Source organism: Urocampus carinirostris, chromosome 15, assembly GCF_059441175.1.
Source record: "Urocampus carinirostris isolate Australia breed hairy pipefish chromosome 15, RoL_Ucar_1.0, whole genome shotgun sequence".
NCBI lineage: Eukaryota > Metazoa > Chordata > Actinopteri > Syngnathiformes > Syngnathidae > Urocampus > Urocampus carinirostris.
In genome coordinates this window covers 16573031-16595440 of record NC_142363.1, presented here as the reverse complement: position 1 = coordinate 16595440, position 22410 = coordinate 16573031, and the positions used below count along the sequence as shown (strand labels likewise).

Here is a 22410-nt window from a genome sequence, read left to right as displayed (position 1 = left end):
CAAAAACCTGAGCGAGTGAGTTGTCTGTCTCTGTGTCCCATGCCCACTGCCCGAAGACAGCTGAGATGGGCTCCAGTACCCCCGCAACCCTACTAAGGATAAGCGGTGCAGACAATGGATGGATGTTGATACGTTATTTTGTGTACTTTTGATTACTATTTCAATCCAAATATATTTTATAAATATAGGGCCCACAAAATAAAACACATTCTACCTTCAAACATTTGCCGACAAGTTTTCGACGGACGCTAGCCTGCTAGTGCTTAGCGGTCTTCCATGGTGACCAATTATCCATTTAATTTGGAAAGGCTTGTTAACTTAAAAAGCTTGAGACCGAGAAAGGACTTGTCAGTGGCATCGCTCTCCCCTTAATAAATATATAAACCTGGAAATAAGCAACATTCCCAATATATAATCATAAAATACTGTTGTGTAATTAAAATTATAATGCATCCTGAGTATGGAATGCTACTATACAGTTCAATGTGTTTGACAGGTGGCATGCAAATGCACGGTTATCATCGAGTAAGAGAAAGTAAATTTGTGCAAAGTGCTTTAGCTGATGTCAACTAATCCTCATTTGAGGAATCGTGACCTATTGTGAATATACAAAGACTATTCTGATGGAGTCTGATCTGCTCAGCTTTAATATGGGAATATTCACAGAAACAAAAAAATGGCTCGGAAAAGACTTTTTATGCATCACTGCTTAGCATTCAGCATCACCATTGCCTTCTGTTCACTATGAATTACTAATAGCTGCCTAATCGGTTGCCAGTCCATTGATTTCCCCAAACGTTGCCCACTGAAAACAACATGTTCAGGTATTTTCATCTTTTTCGAATCGTGCGCTGTTGGTCCAAGGGCCTGGCATCAAAAACAACAACACGCTTAAGGTGTCAAACTTTGCTCACCGCAGTTAAATCTTTCTTTTCAATTTCTGTTGCCGATAAAAAAATAAATGGACAAAATATTTGTTTTATGTGACTCAAGCTAGTTTCATCGTCGTGCAAGCCGAAAAACTAGTGTTGTCTGCTTCTACGCTAAAAATACGTCATTGTATTATGTACAAAATGTTCGTGTCTTCTACTTCAATGCTGGAATTCACTTTTTTTACGCTTAAAAAATAACCATTATTATCTCCAATACTGCGAACTTGCGTCCTATGCTCCAATGCCTATATTTAGCATCTTGTTCTTCTACACAAGAGGTGATCATAACATAGATCACGATCTACCGGTAGATCTCAGCGGCAGTACTGGGTGTACAGGGAAAATAAATTCAGTGCTTTTTATGTGTTGGAACACACTGTTGTCCAGCGATCAAATGCCGTAAATCAGCTGTACATCCATTCATTTATTACCTGCACCGCTTATCCTCAGTAGGGTCGCGGGGGTGCTGGAGCCCATCCCAACCAGCTTCTGGCATTTGGCGGGGGACACCCTAAACTGGTTGCCAGCCAGTCTAGGGGGAATCAGCAGTACAATGTAACTTATTTCCTTCAATAGCATTATTGGCCGAAAACAGTGGCCATGAAAACAATATATGAATTGAGTCATACAGTAGACAGTTTTCCTCACTGCCATTGAATATTTATTCATTTTAGTTTGTTTTTGGTTTAATTAATGAAAGTACAAAGAATAAGAACATTGGAAATATTTAAATTTTTTGCCATTTTTCGACTTGGTGACTTTGTATATAGCTTACAGGCTGATTAAGTGTGAGCACTCTTGTTCTACACTGTACATTGTCACGACCGGCACAAGTAGGGGACCCAAATGCGTATCACAATGCTTTATTGGGGGATCGCGGAAGTCAGGGCGAGAGGAAAAGACCGTGATCCGGTGCTCACTGGGCAGGAGGAGCGGGAAGCCCTTGCGAACGAAGCGTGGATCGGAACATGTCGGGCAGTCGGGACGGAAGACGGCGCGTGGATCTGAGATCGGAACAAGTCAGGCAGCCGGGACAGAGAACGAGAGTGGATCGGAGATCGGAACAAGTCAGGTAACCAGAGACAATTGGGAAGCCGGGGACAGGGGATCGATACAGGAGACGGGGACAAAATCGAGCAGGATACAGGGACAAGTCGGGAACAGATCGGGAGCCAGAGTCAAAAATGCTTGCCTTGCATATGTGGACGTTCGCTGACGGACTGACCTGGACGGAACGAGAATGACGTGCTTAAATAGGAGTAGGACTAATTAGGGAACGAGTGGCAGTTGGGTCTGAACGAGTGAGCTTAGGTGAGAGCAATTTGCAAATCATGACAGCAAACTAGCGTTGTCTTCTTCTACACCAAAAACTGGCGTTATCAAAAAAGACACACACCGTTGCCCATCAATGTCGAAATATGTATCTTTGTTCAAGAGCGGGATGATCCTGTACAGCAAAAAAAATGTGGCAGGTGCTGTATTTAAGTCGGATCAGGAGGCTTGTCATGCCACTGGTAACCTTGTAAACCTGTACTATCTGTTTCATGTGGTGGAGCAAACCCATAACTGACTTAGAGAAGGATGGGCGTCACCAGGTTACAATTGCCAATGTGGTGTCCCTACGACCACTGCGGTTAAGGGATCCGTGAGCATAGTAAAAGTAAATGTTGAAGTCAAGCTTTTATCCCCTCTTCTGAATGTGGGATTAATCTGTAATCTCGTCCCAACCCAGCACGTGAGGGTTGGCTACAAATGCAGGGGAAAATAAATCCCATTAAATCTATCTATAATATTTGCCCTGGCCTTTGCTATTGTGTGTGTGATACAGGATCATTGTTTGATTTATATGGAGATCCACTTCAAGGATTAAATATTCCATGCTTTATGTGTATTGGTCAGCTATAGACCACTTGATCTTGGAAACTGCAAACACTCATTGGATATAGGAGAAATATGAAACAAAATGTTAACTCACCCCACCCTTTAGTTGCCTCACATCCAATGGATTTACTGATTAATCACTGAAATGATTGTAAAAGCCCACAGGCCACTTTGTGGTGATAGCCTTTAAGTGGCCGTTCAAACAAATAAGGGTGTCACCTTGGTTGTAACTTAGTGATTAATGAAAAACTAAAGTGGGCCAGAAGCTGTCACGATTTTCATTATGCAGATGCTAAGTAGTTTGACAGATAAACAAATGTTGTGGATGAACAAAAATAAAATAAAAAATCGAAATACAAAATAAAATCAAACAAATAATTCCCAAAATATGAGTTCAACTCAGAAAACTTAGATAAATAAATACATAAATTAAGTCACATAAAGTAAAAAAGAAAAAGAAAAAACATGATTATAAAATAAAAAGTAACATTCCAAAACTAATTTAAAAATCTGATATTTAAAACAAGACACTGTCATATTTTTTATTCTTTGCTCATGACAATGTCAACAGGAAATGTATGAATTTCATTCATCGTTCTTCACATTTTCAAAGTATTGATGTAGATAATACATCTTTGTGTAGTCTCTATTTATTCCAATTATCTGTTAATTGATATATTTATATATATTTTTTCTTGTTCATCAACAATTAAAGGGACAGTGTGTATTATTTAGTGACTCCTAGTGGAAAAAAACTCAATTCATTAAAAAATAAAAACATTATTGATTTGAATAATTTGCAAAAACGCATGGACTATCACATAGACAGGCATTATTTTAAATAGTTGTAAGTCATTTATTTGATGCCCACCTAGAGCTCACCTAGAAGGAGATGACTGTCCGCCATCTTGCTGCTAAGCTACCCCCAAAAAACAAAAACACAGGGAAAGGCAGGGCAAAATAATTAGAAGTAAAAATGAATTGTTTGATCACTTTGATTCTCTGTAGTTTGTGTTCTTCTTCGAGCTTTGTAGCACTTGTTTTTGGATGCAATACACAATGGAGCAACATCTAGTGCTCAAATATTACACAGTATCCCTTTTAGTAGTTCTGCCCAATTTTCAAACACAATCCTGCATTCTAATACTATTTAACAACAGCTTTTTTTGCTGACTTTGTATTTGTATATTTATTTATAATTTAAGTTTTTCCGAATTTATTTTTCATTTTCTATTTATTTAACTTGTATATTAGTTCAGATTTTTTTATGCTTATCTTTCCATTTATTTTATTTTTTACAAATTGTTTTTCTTTTTTTTGAAAATATTTTTAGATTCTAATTAATTTTTTCCTTTTTCTTCATTTTGGTTTTGTGAATTTCTGCATATTTTTTGCTGATTATATATTTTTTTTCTTTCTTTACATATTGTTTATGTTTTTTTAAATTTGGTTTTCATAAAATATTTCCAAATTATTGTTTTCATTTGTTATTCACTTTAGTTATATATATATATATATATATATATATATATATATATATATATATATATATATATATATAAATATATATATATATATATATATTGTGTATAATATATAATACATAATTGTATATAATGTATCTTTTATTGCGTTTTTTTTTTTTTTTTTTAAACATTTTCATCCCCGTAACATTTAAGAACAAACAAAAGAACATTTGTCGTCTCTTCTTCCATACAACCGCTCACATTGTCGCTCGGTGAGGTCTTCAAGGGAAGCTGTGGGCGGGAGTGTCAGTTGAACCTGAGTTCAACATGTGTAGCGGGCGTGTGAAGTCATTCCAGGCGACTTCCCTCAGTCGCGGAGATCAGCGCCGCCGAAATAGCTAGCGCCGAGTGAACCAACGTACAGGAAAGGGATGAAAGCAGCTGTTAATCTTTGTCAGCGGTGCCAGGCCGGCTGGTAGGGGTGGGGGGTGAAGGTGAGGTGGCGGCTGGGATAAACTGCAGTCTGCACAACATAAGAGGAATATGTCTTCATTATTACCTGTCATCTATCGGATGAGAAGTGAATATTTACGCTGCATGTTTAATCAGGTTTTACGTAACACCCAGTCTTAGTCGTGTTACGGAAAAAGTAATTAGTTACGGATACTTCATTAAAAAAGTAATTACAATACCCCCCAGATTACTGACACCTGAAAGTAGCGTGATACAATGAAAGTAATTAATGGATCTGACAGCGCTGTTTTCACCCAATTGGAACGTGAGGCAGACGACAGCCCTTCCCCTTTTTGTATCTCACACACAAACATGGCAGGCTAGTGGCTTCACCATCTCAACGTGCATAGGATTGATAGGAACCGAAAGTTATTAATAATATTTAATTTTTAATAACCAGGGCGGCACGGCGGCGCAGTGGTTAGCGCGTGTGCGGTACAGTTCTGAGGTTGTGGGAACCTCCTGCGTGGGTTCGAATCCAGCTACCGGCCTTACTGTGCAGAGTTTGTATGTTCTCCCCGAGCTTGCCTATGTTTCCTCCGGGCACTCTGGTTTCCTCCCACATTCCAAAGACATGCATTTCAGGTGAATTGGCTGGTCCAAATTGACCCTAGGTGTGACTGAGTGAGTGAGTTGTCTGTCCCCGTGTGCCCTGCGATTGGCTGGCAACCAGTTCAGGGTGTCCCACTGCCCGGAGATGGCTGGGATGGGCTCCAGCCCTCCCGCAACCCTAATAAGGATAAGCGGTACAGCTAATGAGATGAGATGAGATTAATAACAAAGTTATTTGTTCTCCAGCAACTGTTTTATTTTCATTACGCTGCTTTTGGGTCAGTCAGTTGCCAGTAAAACTATGCTTTCATGCTTCATGAACGAAGGAGGAAAAGGTAAAGATCAGGAATACAAGAATTACAATTTGATTAAAAACCCGTTACAGTACTCGTTACAGACGAAAGTAATTGCGTTCCAGGAATGCGTTGCTTTGTAACGCGTTACTCCCAACACAGCCTGGAATCTATCCAATAAAAAGTGAATTTTATGCCATGGCATTTCGCCCGCTGCATGTTTAATTGGGTTTGACGAAATAGCAGATAGCTTGTTGCTACAATTGCACAAAAGGGGGTCAAAAGTTAAAATTCTTTCCTCCCTGGCTTTACGTTGGCTGCTACGTGTCATCGAATGACAATTGCGTCCTATGGAGAGAATGCCCTCTTCTTTGTCTCCCCTTCTATGACCTAATATTCATCCAATTTAAGGCCTTATTAGGGAGAACAATAAAATGAACTGTAAATAGAATTACAGCCTGTGACTTCTGCTCCCAAATGTCCCCCATTTACTGGTTTTAAGCCCTCATTACGATGGTTGTGTAGTCAAGAGGGCTTTGTGGACCAGTGAGTATGCAGGGGCTTTATGAGGAGAGCAGGAAACACCTACAAAAGCTAAAAAGTTACTGCAACGATAGCGTATTTAAGTACTTTGATCCCTCCCTATTGAAACACATGTCCCGTTGCACACTTTAAGCACTTTTATGTCTTTTCGCCCTCACACTGTCATGTTTTTTATTTGTCTTAGAGGTTATATTTATTTCCTTCCTTTTTATAAAAAAGTGTAAATAATAAATTGACTGCATTTTATTTAGCGCTTTTAAAGTATATGACCGCTTGACAGTGTATTCAACATTTACCCATTCACACACACTCACACGTCGATAGGGAGTCAGCCATGCAAGGCGCTTACCTACACGGTACTTATCATTTAGTTTATTGACTTATTTTGGAAATACGCTGTTGTCAAATATTATTGAGGTATTTTTTGCTGCACCACTCTTCCGATGCTTTCAGAACTTGAACACAAGTTGCTAATCAAAGATGACATGCCACATCCAAGATGGCGGCAAACAGCTCTACTCTCTCTGAACCCAAATTGCTGATCCGAGGAGGCTTGATCATGCCACATTTAGGATCCAACTTATTAGGCTAATTTAAGGTGGTTTGAATGTGCCCACGGTCCACTTCCTACAGAATTAGCATATTCTTTAGAATTGCTTCAACCAGTTAGCAAAAGAAATTGGTAATTCGAGGAGGCCAATCTCCAAGCACTACCTTGTAAATACATATTATCTTATCTTATTTTAAGTCATAATTACATGTTTATCCCCAAGTGTCAATTACAATAAAGACCATTCTAATTTAAATTCTAATCCTTATGTAACACATGCATCTGTTAATTAGACCGGTCTACAAGTTTTTCTTAAACATGAAGACGTTTTTGTAATAACTATTTCTCTTGATTATGGTCAGTCGGACGAATACTAATATTCACGGGAGGAAAATAAGATTTTTAAGACCCAATGATCATTTTTTTCCTTCTCAGGCACATAATCATTCAGAGCCACGTTAAAGAAACCTCACTACAAGCTCTTTCTCATGTAGTTTCTTTTTCATCTAACTGTAAATGTCAGCGCCCTTCAACTGTTTCATCTGTTGCATCATTATCTCTTATTTATTCATTGCTGCGTGTTCCACTCTGTTTTTTTCACTCCCTATTTTTTTATCTGATCCTTGGCTAGCTTATATTTAGCTAAATGCGTTTTACAAGTGTTTTACGAGCTGGGAGCTATCTTTGACAAAACAGATGAAACAAATAAGAGGTTGGGGCGCTTATTTATTGGTGAAATATCAAGAGATATGTGTATTAATCGAAATATTGTTGATTGATGTGAATGTCTTGAGTAGAGTGGTGACCATTCATCCGTCCATCCATTATCTGGACCGCTTATCCTCAGTAGAGTCGTGGGGGTGCTGGAGCCCATCCCAGCTATCTCCGGGCAGTGGGCAGGGTACACCCTGAACTGGCTGCCAGCCGGTCGCAGTGCACGCGGAAACAAACAATTCACTCGCACGTTTACACCTAGGGACAATTTGGACCAGCCAATTGACCTGACATGCATGTTTTTGAAATATGGGAGGAAACCGGAGTGCCCGGAGGAAACCCATGCAAGCACGGGGAGAACATGCAAACTCCGCACAGAAGGAGTCAATCCTATGACCTCAGTACAGTGCCGCCGACGCGCTAACCATTCATCCGCAGTGCCGCCCCGACTGGCGACCGATTAGGTAATATTCTGCTGAAATTAAACCTAAAATTGTCAAGCCATTTCAACTTCAACTTTTAACTTTATTGGCAAACATGCTATATTCAACACACTGGAGAGATACCATTATTCCCTCTTTCCCACGTGCAAAAAGGAAAAATATAAGACATAATACAACAAAAGCAAGGTTAAAAGAAGAAAAAATATGCATATCAAAATATAAAAAAAATCAAAGGTTTAGGATAAAAAAGTAGCCGGAATCTAAATAGAGCAATTTTGCATTCTGGTATATTAGATTGATTTCCCACCTGGAAACAAAGACGTTCTCTTAAAAGCCTTGCATTAAGTTTGATACGACCTTGGGCAGGATAATGCCCAACAAACTGGAAATCAAGTCCCTCGCTGTTAACCATAACTGAGGTTTCGTTTATCTATTTCTTATACGTCCTGGCCCTGACCTGTTGGATTTTTATTTTTCATTTTGTAATCTGAGACTAGAGAGATGAGACTACGCACAGGCTGCAGAAAAACAGGCAGGCAGTCAGCCCAAGTCTTCGTGCTTGCGAGTGATAAGATTCAGTCAGCCAAAGATAAGAAACTTGGTTGCTTTTCATTTCAACATATCTGGGTTGCCATCATTTCAAAAATGGTTGGCGAGTTCTGGTGTGGGTGTGTTTGAAACATTGGCTTGTGAAAGCAAAATAACTGATGTTTGCCACTTTGTTGAACACTCCAAGGATGAACGCTTATGTTTACAATGGTGCAGACTTCGGCACTGTTTGTTTTAGTGAATCAGGAAAAGTAAAAGTAAGGAAATACATGTTTATAGTGGTGGTGTTTACAGATAAGCCCACCTGAGGATGATTATACAGCCCACCACGAAACACATTCACATTTTTGGTCTTTATTCACAGTTGGTCACATGCTTTGATTTTTAAAAAACTGAAGTCGTGTACTTCCTTTTGGTCCTTTTTTCTATTCTTACATGAACAGCAGGTGAAAAAACCTGTTTGAATAATAGACCTTTGACTCAGATACAAAATATGCATTGTTGGATAACTTATATATTTGACTGTTATTGCCATCGTTGGGATTTCAAGAGTTTTAACACTGATCCCCAAATTAATCAATTTCTTCGCAAATTGCGACCAACTATGGGAAAAGGTTCCTATGTAAAAAAAAAGCCCAAACTTTAAAGGGATATTGTGTATTATTTATCACCTTTTGGTTTTAAGAAAAGACAAGCAAAATTACACCCACTATCATAAGACATGCATTAAAAAACTCATTAGCCAAGAAATGTGCATTCATTTTACATAAAATGAGACTCACATGAAGACAGCTGACATATTTTTCCTGCTATTTTGCTGCTACATGTATCCCCAAATACCAAATACCTTTAAAAGGCTGGGCAACAAATAGAGAAGAACATCGTGTGGTTTGGCCACTTTGAGTAAGCTCCCTTGTGCTTTTAGCACTCTTTTTCGGTCGCACTACACAACATTGCAACTTCTTGTGGCTAAATATTTTTAAATTGAGATTTGGAGGTATGTGTCAAATCAACAGACTCATTGCAGTTTGAAAAATTGCTTTTTTATCACAGTAAATGATGGTTTGTTAGCAAACAACTGATTTTAATACAGTTAAAGCTATTTTTTAATCATTGGGGGACTGGTAAATGAAAAAATATATACACGTTGATGTTCGTATTTTAAATTCCCCATTTTTACCTTCCTACTCCACTCTGTTCACCAGCTCAAATTGTTATTCCACTGACGCAAGGTCACTTTTCCCAGAGTGTATCAAGAGTTGTTATAATCCTGGTTTGAACCAAATCAAATCTTGTCATTTGTATATGTTTCCGTAGTGCAGTGGTTAGCACATTTGCCTAAAATGCGAAAGGACCCTGGTTCATGACTGGGTGGAAACATATGTTGGGCTGGAGAGGGACAGGCATCACGAAGCTGAACTTGCTTAAGACACACCACAGGAAATGGTGCCCCTGCAACTCTAGTGGTTAAGAGATACAACCAGCCAACCCTATATTGAAAGATGTATATTTCTTCTGAAGTGGAAAATATACTTAAGAAGGTATTAGCACATTAAGTTAAGTAAAATGTCAACAAAAAGTAATTACATCATACCGTTGTGTGTTTTATATCAGCCATTCAGCACTAAATCTATGATAACACATGCACAAGCTTAGTAATCAACCTCATTGCGGCTATAAATTCTAGGCTGTAGCTTGTGAACCTATTGTGATGAATGGCACCATTGCCAAAGCGTAGCATTAGTCGGGTCATATTACGGTTGTTGGCTATCATGGCCATTGCTCTGCTATATCGAAAATATGCAAATTTTTCACATATTTGGAGAGGAGCCCAACTATCCTTCACTGGCTGTATGTGCTACATTGTTGTGTGTTTAAGTGTTGATCTCATTTATTTGTGCTGATCCCCTGCTCATACTGTATTTGGGCAAAAAGGGTTTTGATCGTGTCAAGGGCAGACCATCAATAAGACAACATGTAGTGATTTTAGCCCAGGGGAGATTTTCTTCCTATTGATTCTCCAAAACCCACCTCACCTGAAAGACGAGCGCACATCCTTCCCAGTCAATCATGGCATCTGCTGATATGGCATCTTGTCAGCTTATCCCGCTAACAACATGGTTTTGTGAACCGAAATATCTCCAAAATGCGAGCGACCCTGAATCACTGCGCTCTAGTCATTATCACCGTGCAATTGTGAGGCTGGCAGGAGCTCTGAATCCCCGTCTCTATTCATGAAGATTCGCGACAGACAGCTAATCAGCTACACTGTGAGCGTGTGTTGTTCACAGTCTGATATCGCTCCCAGATCCCTGCGTGTCTACAAAAGGACAAAAACAAGGAGAATCTCCGAAAGGAAATGTCAAGGATAGAAACTGATAATTAGAGCTACCTAAAGATCTGCAACTGGCCAGAGGAACATTTGTACAAGCAACATTGTAAATGCTAGTAACAAATGATTCTCTGGGGTGTTCATTTGACAAGGACTGAAATGCAACCCGGCACTATGATTCAGTATGTTTACAAGCGGGGATAATCAGATTAGGATAAGAAAACACAGTACTCTGATGAAAAGAGCTGAGTAATGCCATTCACAAGCGGAATATATATATATATATATATATATATATATATATATATATATATATATATATATATATATATATATATATATATATATATATATATATATATATATATATATATATATATATATATATATATATATATACCTTGGTCTTGTCGGACATAAATTAATTGGATCTCCTAACTCTGGCTAATGAGCCTCTCATGATTTCCTCTTATATGTGTTCATTCCTGAATTCCGATCCAGACACATCCACTGACATTGAGTAAATCATTTTATTAGGCCATGTAAACGCAAACAGAAACCCAAAGATGCTCTTACGCAACAGGCGTTAGTCTGATTAAAAGGGCTTAGTAACATTATTTATAAGCAGGATTCTATTTCATGTCATCCCATTCAGTTTATCAGATTCCTTTTGCGCATGCTTGATTTCTCCTTCTAGTATCTGTATTGAACCTTGGTCTTGTACGACACAAATGAATTGGACATGCTAACCTTGGCTAACAAGCCTCACATGATTTTCTTACATACACAGTCATTCCTGAATTCAAATCCATACATACCCATTTACATTGGCTTACAGTGCCATTTTGCAATCCGCTTGCTCCCTCTGCTCCCCTTGCTCCCCACTGTGACTTCCTCCACAAGAGAGGACACGATCTGACGTCCGGAACAAAGACTTTTTCTCCCTCATTTCTTTTGGGTCATTTCCATATCTAGCAATCAGTAACTGTCCCTGAGGTCTGTTCAGGAGGAGGCAGTGATGAAGCGGAACCACTATCGGGGCACTTCCAACTGTGGCCGCTCTCGACGATGACGTCACATCGACATCTAATACTTGAATCCTCACTGAGGGGGAGAAGCATTACTCTAATAATGACTGGTTAGCCTGTCAGTGTGACCAATGTTCACATTAGCATTGTCTTCCACGGGAGATGCTCAGCAATCAGTAGCCACCAGGATAGGGTGCAATTGGAAGCGTGTGGCAAAGATCAAGGTTAGCGACGATTCTTGCTCTTTGAAGTAAGCCCTCGAGACAAATTAAGTTAGACACGCTGCCAAACAGCGTTCGGAGACTCGGAAGAAGCTAAAGGTTACACGATACATCAAACCGCTTCATTACAATTCCGTGCCCAGCAAATAGGAAGGCGCTAGGCAGGGGTCTGGATTTTTTTCTTCTTCTTTTTTTGCTTCCATTGTCGATTCATCTAAGTTCATAAAACGGGCAGCGTGTCGGATGGTGCGGGGTGTAAACGCATTTGCGCTTGAATGTTCTTTCATCTTGCAGCACTCACGCTCGCTCCGTCGGGCGCTCTCCACACCGGTCGGTCGAAGGGCTGGGGAGCTCCGTGCTAAATTGGCAGCCCGGGGAATACGGGGGGTTCTCGCCCACGCACCGGCTTTCGTTGGCCTTTTTCTACCCTTGACCGGTGACTGACTGCACTCATTCTCACGGTCCGGCATCAATCTGTCGCTCGATGTCATCTATTCAATGTCTTTGCAGCCTCACTCCCTTTTAGTAGTGGCATTTGTCGGTCGAGTTATTCATCAAGGTGCTTATATTATATGTGCCTTTTGTCTTTATGATTGCCCTATCTTTTGGACTATAAGGCACATAAGTTTTTAAGACGCACCTAAAAACAGTCTTGCACGAAATATTTTTGATGTATGAAGCCAGTTGACTGTAGGGTGCATTATATTAAAACTGCAGTAAGAGTTAAGATTTCATAAAAAATATCAGAAAATGGATATCCATTTCATAGAACATAAAGTAACATCATAAAATCTGATTTCACAATTGAAATAAATTGATTTATTCATGAATGGTTACAGTGCAAAATGGCAATTCCCCGAAATTATGCATTTTCCAATTTAATCAACCTTCTACCTGATATATAAGGTCCCCTCTGGGAATTTCTGGCACTTTTGGTTTTAGGTGCGCCTTATACCGTAATTTCCGGACTATAAGCCGCTACTTTTTTTCCCAAACGTTCAACGCTGCGGCTTAATCAGTGATGCGGCCAATTTATGTAATTTTTCTAACGGCCGCCAGAGGCGCTCGAGTACAAAAGGTAAGATTTAGACCGCTGGAATATATGCGCCGAGGAAGACTGCAACTTCTTAGCTTGTGCACAAATTAAATTAGCGTAAACTTACCCTCATCATGCAAATTGCAAAAAGAAAGGCACATGACGCAGCTTTCGAGCTAAAAGCAATCGAGCAATCCGATAAGATGAAACAATGAGCAATTGAGCGTGTTGCTAGCGTGTTTTGGAATATGGGGGCGTGGGACGACGTTTACATGGCAAAGTTTATTTCCGATTCTGAGGAAGACGACTTTGATGGCGTCAGTTATAAGGAGGAAGATGAGGACGGTTTACTGTGGTTTTTACAAGTACGTTGTACTTTTTTTAACAGACCCGTTTGCTGTTTTGCGAGCGTGTTGGTAGTAGCGTGTTGCTACCTGTCACAGTCACGGTTTGGGATGAAAGTTATATTATTATTAAAGCTTTGAAAACTCTCTCGGTGTACCGTCTTTCTTTGTAAATATGTGTAACCATGTATAATATGTATTTGCAACTGTATATTTTTGTAATGTATTTATTTTAGAGACTTATTCTGATATGTTTTGTACGGGCGAATATAAAAGAAGGGATGAAAACCACGGGGGCTGACGGGAAGTGGAGTAAACGTGAGACGTGTTTGTGGACGCAGCGGACAATTGTGGATATATATATTTCCCACCCTTACCTTTTGAAATATAGACTTTTTTTCCTTGGATTACTTTCAACGGGACCCGGACTCTGCAGGTCTGCATCAAACGTTAATTACCGATATCATTTTCCGTTCATTTTGCCGGCTGTAATTTTTGGACTGTGTACTTTATATTCAGGTACAATCGCGGGACTTAATATCGGATTTGGGTTACTTTTGTGATTCTGTTACATGTTTTAACGTGGGAGCGTGCGGCTTATATACAGGTGCAGCTTGTGTAAGTACAAAAGCGGTTATCCTCTTAAAATGTGGTGGGTGCGGCTTATAGTCAGGTGCGCTCTATAGTCCGGAATTTACGGTAATCTGGAAAATATGGTAAAAACAGAGACTTGTTCACATGCTACTACAAAGACATAGTAGTAATCCAGGCAGTCCTCTATTTTTGAAGTACGCCCCTTACAACATTTCAATATTATGACACCTGCGCCTTATCCAAGCACAACACAAAATTTGGACATTCAGGACGCCACGATCTCTTGGTTTACACAATCATTCCATGACTGTTTATATGATGACATCTTTTGCATATGATTTCCTGTAAAAGGTCACAAAAAGTCGACTGCTATTCTCCGCGATATTTCCCCCTTTGATGATTTTAAATCCTCAACCAGCGTCTTTCTCAAGTGTCCCTGTCCAATCGCCTGAGTTTTTGCAGACATTTTCGAAATGATCCCTGCCTTCAGGCAAGTCTAAAGCCTTTGATTGCTCACGACACGAGTCCAATCCTTGTTCGAGTTTGAAGGTCTAGGTGAACTGGGAGTCGCGAGTTCATCCTTCGTCTAACACATCATGTTGGAAAGGTTAATGTGTGAATTAATGATTAAATGAATGAATGGCCTATATTGTTATTATACAAGTAAAACACAACTGGAGGGATTCTCCCTATAGTGCAAGTAAAACAAATTAAAAAGGTAAATATGTGCAACAGGTTAAAACATTTAAAACAATTTATTAATAACGTAAAAAGATATGTGCATATTCATAATGGCAGTTCTACAGAACATTATGCCCTTGAACACTGTAGATGGGAGTTCAGGGTGGTAATGACTTTGAGGAAAAAGCTGTTCCTCATTCTAGTTTTTGTTCAGATGCTGCTGTAGTGTCTTCCAGAGGGCAGCAGGTCAAAGAGCTGGGTACCTGTATGTAAACTGTCCTTGATGATGTGTCTGGCTCTGCTAAGGCACTGAGTGGAGTACATGATCATCAGGGAGGGGAAAAGGCAGGCAATGATGCGCTTAGCTGCTTTCAAAAGGGACACTCTATTTTAATTTATCCCACGCGATTAAAAAGAAAATTTGACTTCCAGCGTCAGAATGTAACTGTTTATTAATTCAAGGACTGATTCTATATGTAGTGACTACCCACACCAAAACGCTCACTTACATATACTGTAGGCATACTAACCAAATCTGTTTGAAGTGTGGGACCCCTAAAAGAAAGGAGGGCTCCTGTGTCCATTAAGTATTCATCTGACGTGCAGCGGGGTGCGCTGGGTGCATGTGCGCACGATGGGGTTGTGGTGTGTGGAGGGAAAAACAGTACTCCCAAATAGCGCCGCCAGCAGCCAGCAATCCAGTGAGCTGACACTCTGTCTGCTTGTTGAAGGGAAAGGGGATGGGCTGGGGAACAGAGAGAGAGAAGGAGAAAGAGAGCAAGAGAAGCATAGCAGGACAACTGCCAGAATTTCACTGGTTAGTGGAGAGCGCAATAGAAGGAGCAGGAATACACGTCGATCTCAGCCTGCCAGTGCGTTAATTCCCGCGTGTGAGCAGCATCGACGCATTCCTTGGAATCAGTCGCCGTACCACCATGGGGAATTGGGTCCGTGGCTTGTGATGTGAACGCATGGACGTGATGGAAGGGATGCCGGGTGAAATTGCGCCAAGACTGTTGCCGGATTCTTGAGTCTCTGGGGCTCAACTTTTTGGGAATCGCAAGCGCTTCAGAGGCGTGTGAAATGGGGTTACGCATATTCTCGTCCTGACCCCCCTCATTTCCCCCTTCACAAGAAGGCTTGTGGACTACCTGCACCCTCATCTTGCAAACTGGTATTCTCGTCCTATTCAGTCCTACACCCTCACCTTGTCCCTTTCTTGGAAATCAGGCTTCTCTATGATCAGCATCAGAGTGAAAAAGACCTTGCTGAGCTCTCTCGCTCTGTTCTTGCAAGACTGTGGCAGAAGATCAAATGTTTAAGTAATGGAAAATGAAGACAACACAGACATGGACTGCAAAGTTGAACTCGATCAGTTGTCTCTTTGATGACTATGAGCAAAATCTAAAGAATGGATTGGAAAGAGCTGTAAGTATGCATCCTGGCAATTTCTGTAACTTCAGCTTTATTGCATTCGAGACCAATTCAGTATACCCCTTCTTTTGATCATTTATGCCAGATAGCACATGACCGAACAGGTGGACAGGCAGGCCTAACCTATTTACCTTTGACTGATGAAAAAGAGTACTAGATTTGTCCCAACCTTTCTTTCATTTCATCTCACACTCACCTCAACCGCCGTCATTTTTTTCCAGTCAGCACACTATCACACATCAGTGACTCCCCGAGGGAGAAGCGTCTACTGTAGCCCTCTTGGATGCAATAATTATTCCATCAGCCGGCAGCATGTTCCATGATTGTGCTCAAGGGTTGTCGCAGCAGGGGGGCGTAGGGAGGCTTTATGGGGGGGGTGTTGAGAAAGGAGGGAGGGGCTGTGTTTTTGGCGGAGACCCGCTAATTTTGTCCGGAGGAGCTGAGGAGGGCTAATGGGGCTTGCTTGTTGCATTGGTGCACAAGTCTTTCGTTTTGCCAGAATAACTCTACAGTACTGGAGATTCAAATGATTTTGGGATTATTGCTCTGTCTCTCCCTGACGGTGCTGTTAGCTCAATTTCAGAGATCTTTCTGATGGGTCTGCAGGGCAAACTTGGAAATAGCTACACAGGAAGGAATTGACGATCAAGACTTTTGTTTTTTTCTTGCAAACCAAAAAGCAATTTGAGGACTTTCACAACTGTGGCTTGTGTTACATCAGTTTTAGGAGGGTAGCTCTCAGCAGGGTTCTTTGAGAGCTATGAGTAGCTGTGTCAAATTTTTCCAAAAATATTGTTTTTCCTTATCAAAATTCCACTGTATACCACTTTGAACCAATGGTTTTATAAGAATGGGGTTGAGAACATCCGTAGTAAGACATTAGAAAATGAAACTGACCCAAAAGGTCAGTAATAATAATGAGAGCAAAACAGAGAGCTAACATAATATGTAAGATTTAAGAGGATTAATATTGTCTTATCTATCTAGTGATATAGCTTTGTTTTTCATATTATCCTGAAATTGCTAGTGTTTTTTTCAAAGCTTTTTTTATAATTTTATCTTCTTGTGTTTTGCACATACATAAAAGTTTTTTTTTTTTTTTTCTCCAACAAAAACATATTGGTTTCAGAATACAAAGCCCAAAACAAGAAAATTGAGTAAAACATTGAATTAATAATACTTTTCGACTGTCAGACAACATTAATCATTTTATTCTAAATATGAAAGTGAATATTATTTACATCACTATTTAGTTAACATAATAACATCACTGTTGTTATTTTACACTTTGAAAAATCTTTAGCTTAAGTATTATTTTTCTTTCTTTTTTCTACTAAAATCAGAAAATGTAAATGACCATATTGATTGGATGAGGCATATGACAGGTCTGTTTGGTCATTTTAGATATTTATTCTCAAGTTTTTCTACAAAAAAATATTGTAGCATGTCGTCAAATTATATTATAACTATATAATAACTAATGTTTTTTTCTTACGTATTTGACCACTAGATATCTCTCCATTGTGAAAATACAAAATATGGAGACTCAAAGTGACCAAACCGCATAATTCTACTTCTCATTTCCTTAACCTTTTTCAAAGTTTTTGATGTTGGTGCATACCCCTAGCAGCAAGATGTTGGACAATCATTACAGCTCCCTCTAGGTGAGCCTCATGTTATGTAAAATAAATACAACTCCCTCAACCCATGAGTGTTTGCACATTTATGTAATAGTTCGAGTTTTTTTTTATTGCATTATTTAAATCACTATTGTTTTGTGGGCAGCGCAGTGGTTAGCGCATGTGCGGCACAGTTCAAGTCATGGGAACCTCCTGCGTGGGTTCAAATCCAGCTCCAGACTTCCTGTGCGGAGTTTGTATGTTCTCCCCGTGCTTGCGTGGGTTTCCTCCCTGCACTCCGGTTTCCTCCCTGCACTCCGGTTTCCTCCCACATTCCAAAAACATGTATTTCAGGTGAATTGGCCAATCCAAATTGTCCCTAGGTGTGAATGAGTGAGTGAGTTGTCTGTCCCTGTGTGCCCTGCGATTGGCTGGCAACCAGTTCAGGGTGTCCTCTGCCCACTGCCCGATGATTGCTGGGATGGGCTCCAGCACCCCCACGACCCTACTGAGGATAAGCGGTGCAGCTAATGAAATGAGATGAGATGAGACTATTGTTTTGTTAGTGAATAACGTTTATTTCACCATTAGGAGCCGCTAGATAATACACAATGTCCCTTTAAAATGCTTGTAAAAAGACTACTGCACTTTTTTGATGTGCAAAACAGCTTTCACCGCAAAAAAATAGCTTTCTCCAGTGTTTTGGGTGTTATACCGTGCCTTTTTTGGTTGAAAAAATGAAACAACACAGCATTTGCTGCTCTGAATGATAAGACAGTAGGATATTATGTGTCGTAATTGCCCCAGAGGAGAGACTTCCAGTTTCTGTTATTGTTTCACATCTGTGTTTGTTTGATCCAGATAAAATCAATGGTTTTCACAGCTATGTCAATAGTACACTGAGATAGTACCTTGAGGGAGGAAAATGTAAGATTAGGCTCTGAAAAAGAAACAAGGCAACACTATCTTTACTGGTAATAGATTTGTGTAAATGTGTTCTCTTGGGGAAACAGGGAAACTTTTTGGACCTCTGGTCCTTCCGGGTGGAAAGATACGTTGGCCTAAGGAGGGATGGGTGCCACCAGGCTGTACTTGCACAAGACACAACACAGGAAATTGTGCCATACTGGTTAAGGGATCCAACCAACTAACTATTCTACTGTAGAACACAAGTACAATGTAAAGCTAGACGCATATTACAAGAGTATTTTTTTCAATCCATTTAATATTCTTGTTTGGTTTCAGGGCAGCTCAGAAGCTGAACTTGTCGTCCAAACGAAAGAAGCAGCCACCTACCCTGCTCCACCCACAGGAGCCTTCAATCTACCCCACCAACTTCAGTGGCATCCTGCAGGTATCGCCCCCTGCTGCCCCGCCATGCCTGCTCCGTGCCGTATCCAAAGTGAAAGACAACCCTGGAATGGGAAAGGTGAGACACCTCTGCTGCAACCTTTAAATTCAGAAAAATGGGAATATTGGTAGTTTGTCAGCTCTCATCGAGAGTTTGTCAATGGTTTGAAAAATAAAATCTATCCAAACATTAAAAAAAGACTAGTTGATACCTGTATTTTAGTCTATGGCTCCTTTAAATTGAAGAGTGACTAAGTCTTTGTGCATGATAAAACTGCTCCAATGATCGCATTAGATTTCTGTTTTGGGAAAAGTTTGCTACTTCTGGTTTTAATGAAGCACATGTTTTTTAATACTCCTCAAAAAAATTATGTTTTGCGCCTCAGAATTGCTCTACCGCTTTTTGTTGTTAAAAGGTTGTCATGTATGCATTCTGTTTTGACTCCATGTAAGTCTGCTAGCTTACATGCTAGCCTAGAACCCGCCCAGCAACAACTGGTATAATGATCTTTGAAGAAAATTCTTTCCGAAAGACGACTTTATTCAGTTTAGAAATTGAAGGTTTGAAAAAAACATTTTCCAGAAGTTAACGAAGGACATCTTTCTGGGGATGATTTAAAAACACCAGAGACTAAATTTGGACTAAATATAAACCACATCTGACTGACAAATCATTGCCCAATTTCATACATCTATTCTTGGAGAGACCAGACCAGTTTTTGCCCAAAATTCAATGCTCAAACAACATTGTGTACTCAGTGGGTAATCATTGGCTAAATTATCAATTAGCTTTACTGAAAAGGAATGGAACACAGTTTTTGGAAAAAATATTTTTTAATTCATGAGTTTGGGTCTAAAAGCATTGTCAGGAGATGATAACGTTCTTTCTTTGTTGTCTCTCTTGGCACAATTTTGCTAACAATGGTTAGCTAGCAGAAAGGTGTCAATTAAAATGCTATGATTATTTAAAAAAAACATGGCTATACAATATTTTCTTTGTTTATGCCATATTGCCTTTTCAATCTCTAAATACTTAAAGTTGTGTTTCTGCACGAGAAAACATCAGAAGCTATCTAGCACGCTGGCAAGTAAAGACAGTAAATCCATAGTTATGAAATTAGAAGCAACATAATAATAATACGATCAATACAAAACACAATGAGGCTGAATACTGGGGGGGTATAGACTGCACAACATGCTGAAGACACTTTAGAGTGGCTCAAACTTTATCCTTGTGACAAGCCTGCAGGAATGTCACAAATTTGTGAAACCAGCATTCCTCCTGCTGTAATACAGACACAGAGGACAAAACCATAGTCGTATAAACAACAGGTTTTGTTAAACGCCAGTAGCAGTGTGAGGTCATGAAAGCCAAACTGGTAGCAAAGGATCAATCATTAAGGAAAACAGTGTAAACACATCGCTCTTCCTCTGAGGTTTATTGGCCATTGTTTGTCTGAGCCAGCGTCCTGTATTTAGAAATCAGAACTCCCCCAACAAAATTAAATCCCACCTGGGTAGGAAGCGCTTGCGTTTTCTGTGCCAGGAATGCAGACAGTCGGGCATTTATGGTAAATTTCCTGTCGAGGCACACAAAATCTGTGTTGCAAACAAGCCCAAAACTGAGGTAAACTGTTCATCTGTGCACCCGAAGGGCTTGTTTGCAAAGAGGTAATTAACATTTATGACATTGTTAGAATCGCGTAAAACTTGATTATCATTTTTAAAGCTATTGCGTTTGTTTGCTCTGTCTATTTGGGACAAGCTGACCTTCATTTCTCAAGTGACTTTTCTTAAATTGTACCACTGTGTTAAGTTAAAAGTGGGTCATATCTACTTTTGACTCAGGCGCAGTGGTGATTTGGGGATTGCCAAAACACTCTGATGGACTTGTTAGGGGGGATCGAGGGGTAGCGGACCACGGGGCCATTAGCACAGCAGTCTGAGGTGTGAAAGTACTGGAGCCAATCCTCCATGGCCTACAGCATGTAATCTCGGCCAACATAAATATAACAGAAGCATTTGCTTGGACGGTGGACTGGGTATGTGATGCTGTAGTAGCAAGAGCGCCTTCTTTAAATGTCACAGCAAATGTAATAGTCCCGACACATGCAAGTGTCAGTCATGGCAACGGCCCCCCCGCTGAGTGGAAAGCATGCACTTACAAGAAAGGCATTTTCAGTCACAGCCTTGGCACATGATTGTGCCGTAGGTACTGTACTCATTTAGCCTTCGAAAGGCATTTCAATTGATTGAAAAGCTTTGCCGAAGACTGGAATTAAAACCCTTTTCATAATACAATTTATTTTGCTCACAGGAAACCATAAAACCATGTGAAAGGTCTCAAATGTAAAGGGAAAGGGGTAATTTGTGGGACTTAAGGGGAAAAAAACTCCATTGTTTGTATGTTAGCCAGTAGTTAGGCACTAACAATACTATGGGTGCTCATAAAAGCCTTATTTGAGGTATCGGCACATGTAACAGTACCCGATTCTATTGTATTCTACCCTCTAGTGGCCGTATTAAAATCAGGCACTCCAAATTTGTGGAACTATCATTATTTTCTTGCAATTTTAAGGAACATATGTTGGTCTTTCAAATATTTTAAAAATGATAAGTTGGTTATGTGGCAGAGGTAATTATTTTATGTTCTATTGTTATCAGTATCTGCCAAAAAAAACTGCCAAACCTACTCTCCAGACAAAAAGCTAATTCTTTAGCTCATATTATTTACCCAGGGTGAGGTTAAGATGATGTAATAAAGTCTATGAAAAAATTAATCACACCGGAGCCTATGTCCCACATCCATAGAAATATACCACTTAAAACCGGCTCATTTTGACTGTAATTTTTTTCCTAGATAACAGCTTCAAAACAAGGTGCAGACAAAGGTCTTTTGTAGAAATGTCATAAAATACTGCAATCGAGGATACCAATGTATTTTCCTTCAATGCAGACGGTGCTGGAAAAGGGAGGAAGAGTGCACGCTTTATATAGCTCCACTCATTCCTACCGCTCACTTATCAAATTGTTCTACATTCTTTGATAGAGCTTCTAGGTAAAATGTCTGTTTTATGGTTAAAGCTTGTTCTTCTGCTTTACATCATAAAGTGTTTCAACAATGAACATTAAATGTTTAATGAGCTTTCTTATAAAGGATATATAACGATTTACAGCCACAACGGGGTCTGTTGGTGTGACATCTTGACTCTATTTTAGTCAAAATTATGTGCTATATGTACCGGACCATACCATTTGTACAACAGTGTTGTTTTGGCTTCTCATGTGCAACACTTGGCTTTGTATTAAGCAATATATTGTAAAATTTATATTTT

At 39.8% G+C, this 22410-nt stretch overlaps 1 protein-coding gene and 1 non-coding gene across 2 annotated transcripts in view; both read left to right on the top strand.

Annotated features, from left to right (window-relative positions):
- Nucleotides 1-22410, top strand: part of kif26ab (kinesin family member 26Ab) — a 129045-nt gene that overhangs the window by 81229 nt on the left and 25406 nt on the right. The window contains exon 5 of the mRNA XM_088354967.1: nt 18971-19154. Within this exon, the coding sequence (XP_088211093.1) occupies nt 18971-19154 (184 nt within the window). The remainder of the gene's footprint in view (nt 1-18970; nt 19155-22410) is intronic.
- Nucleotides 9744-9816, top strand: trnaf-aaa (transfer RNA phenylalanine (anticodon AAA)). The gene has a single exon. It is a non-coding gene; the product is annotated as a tRNA-Phe (tRNA).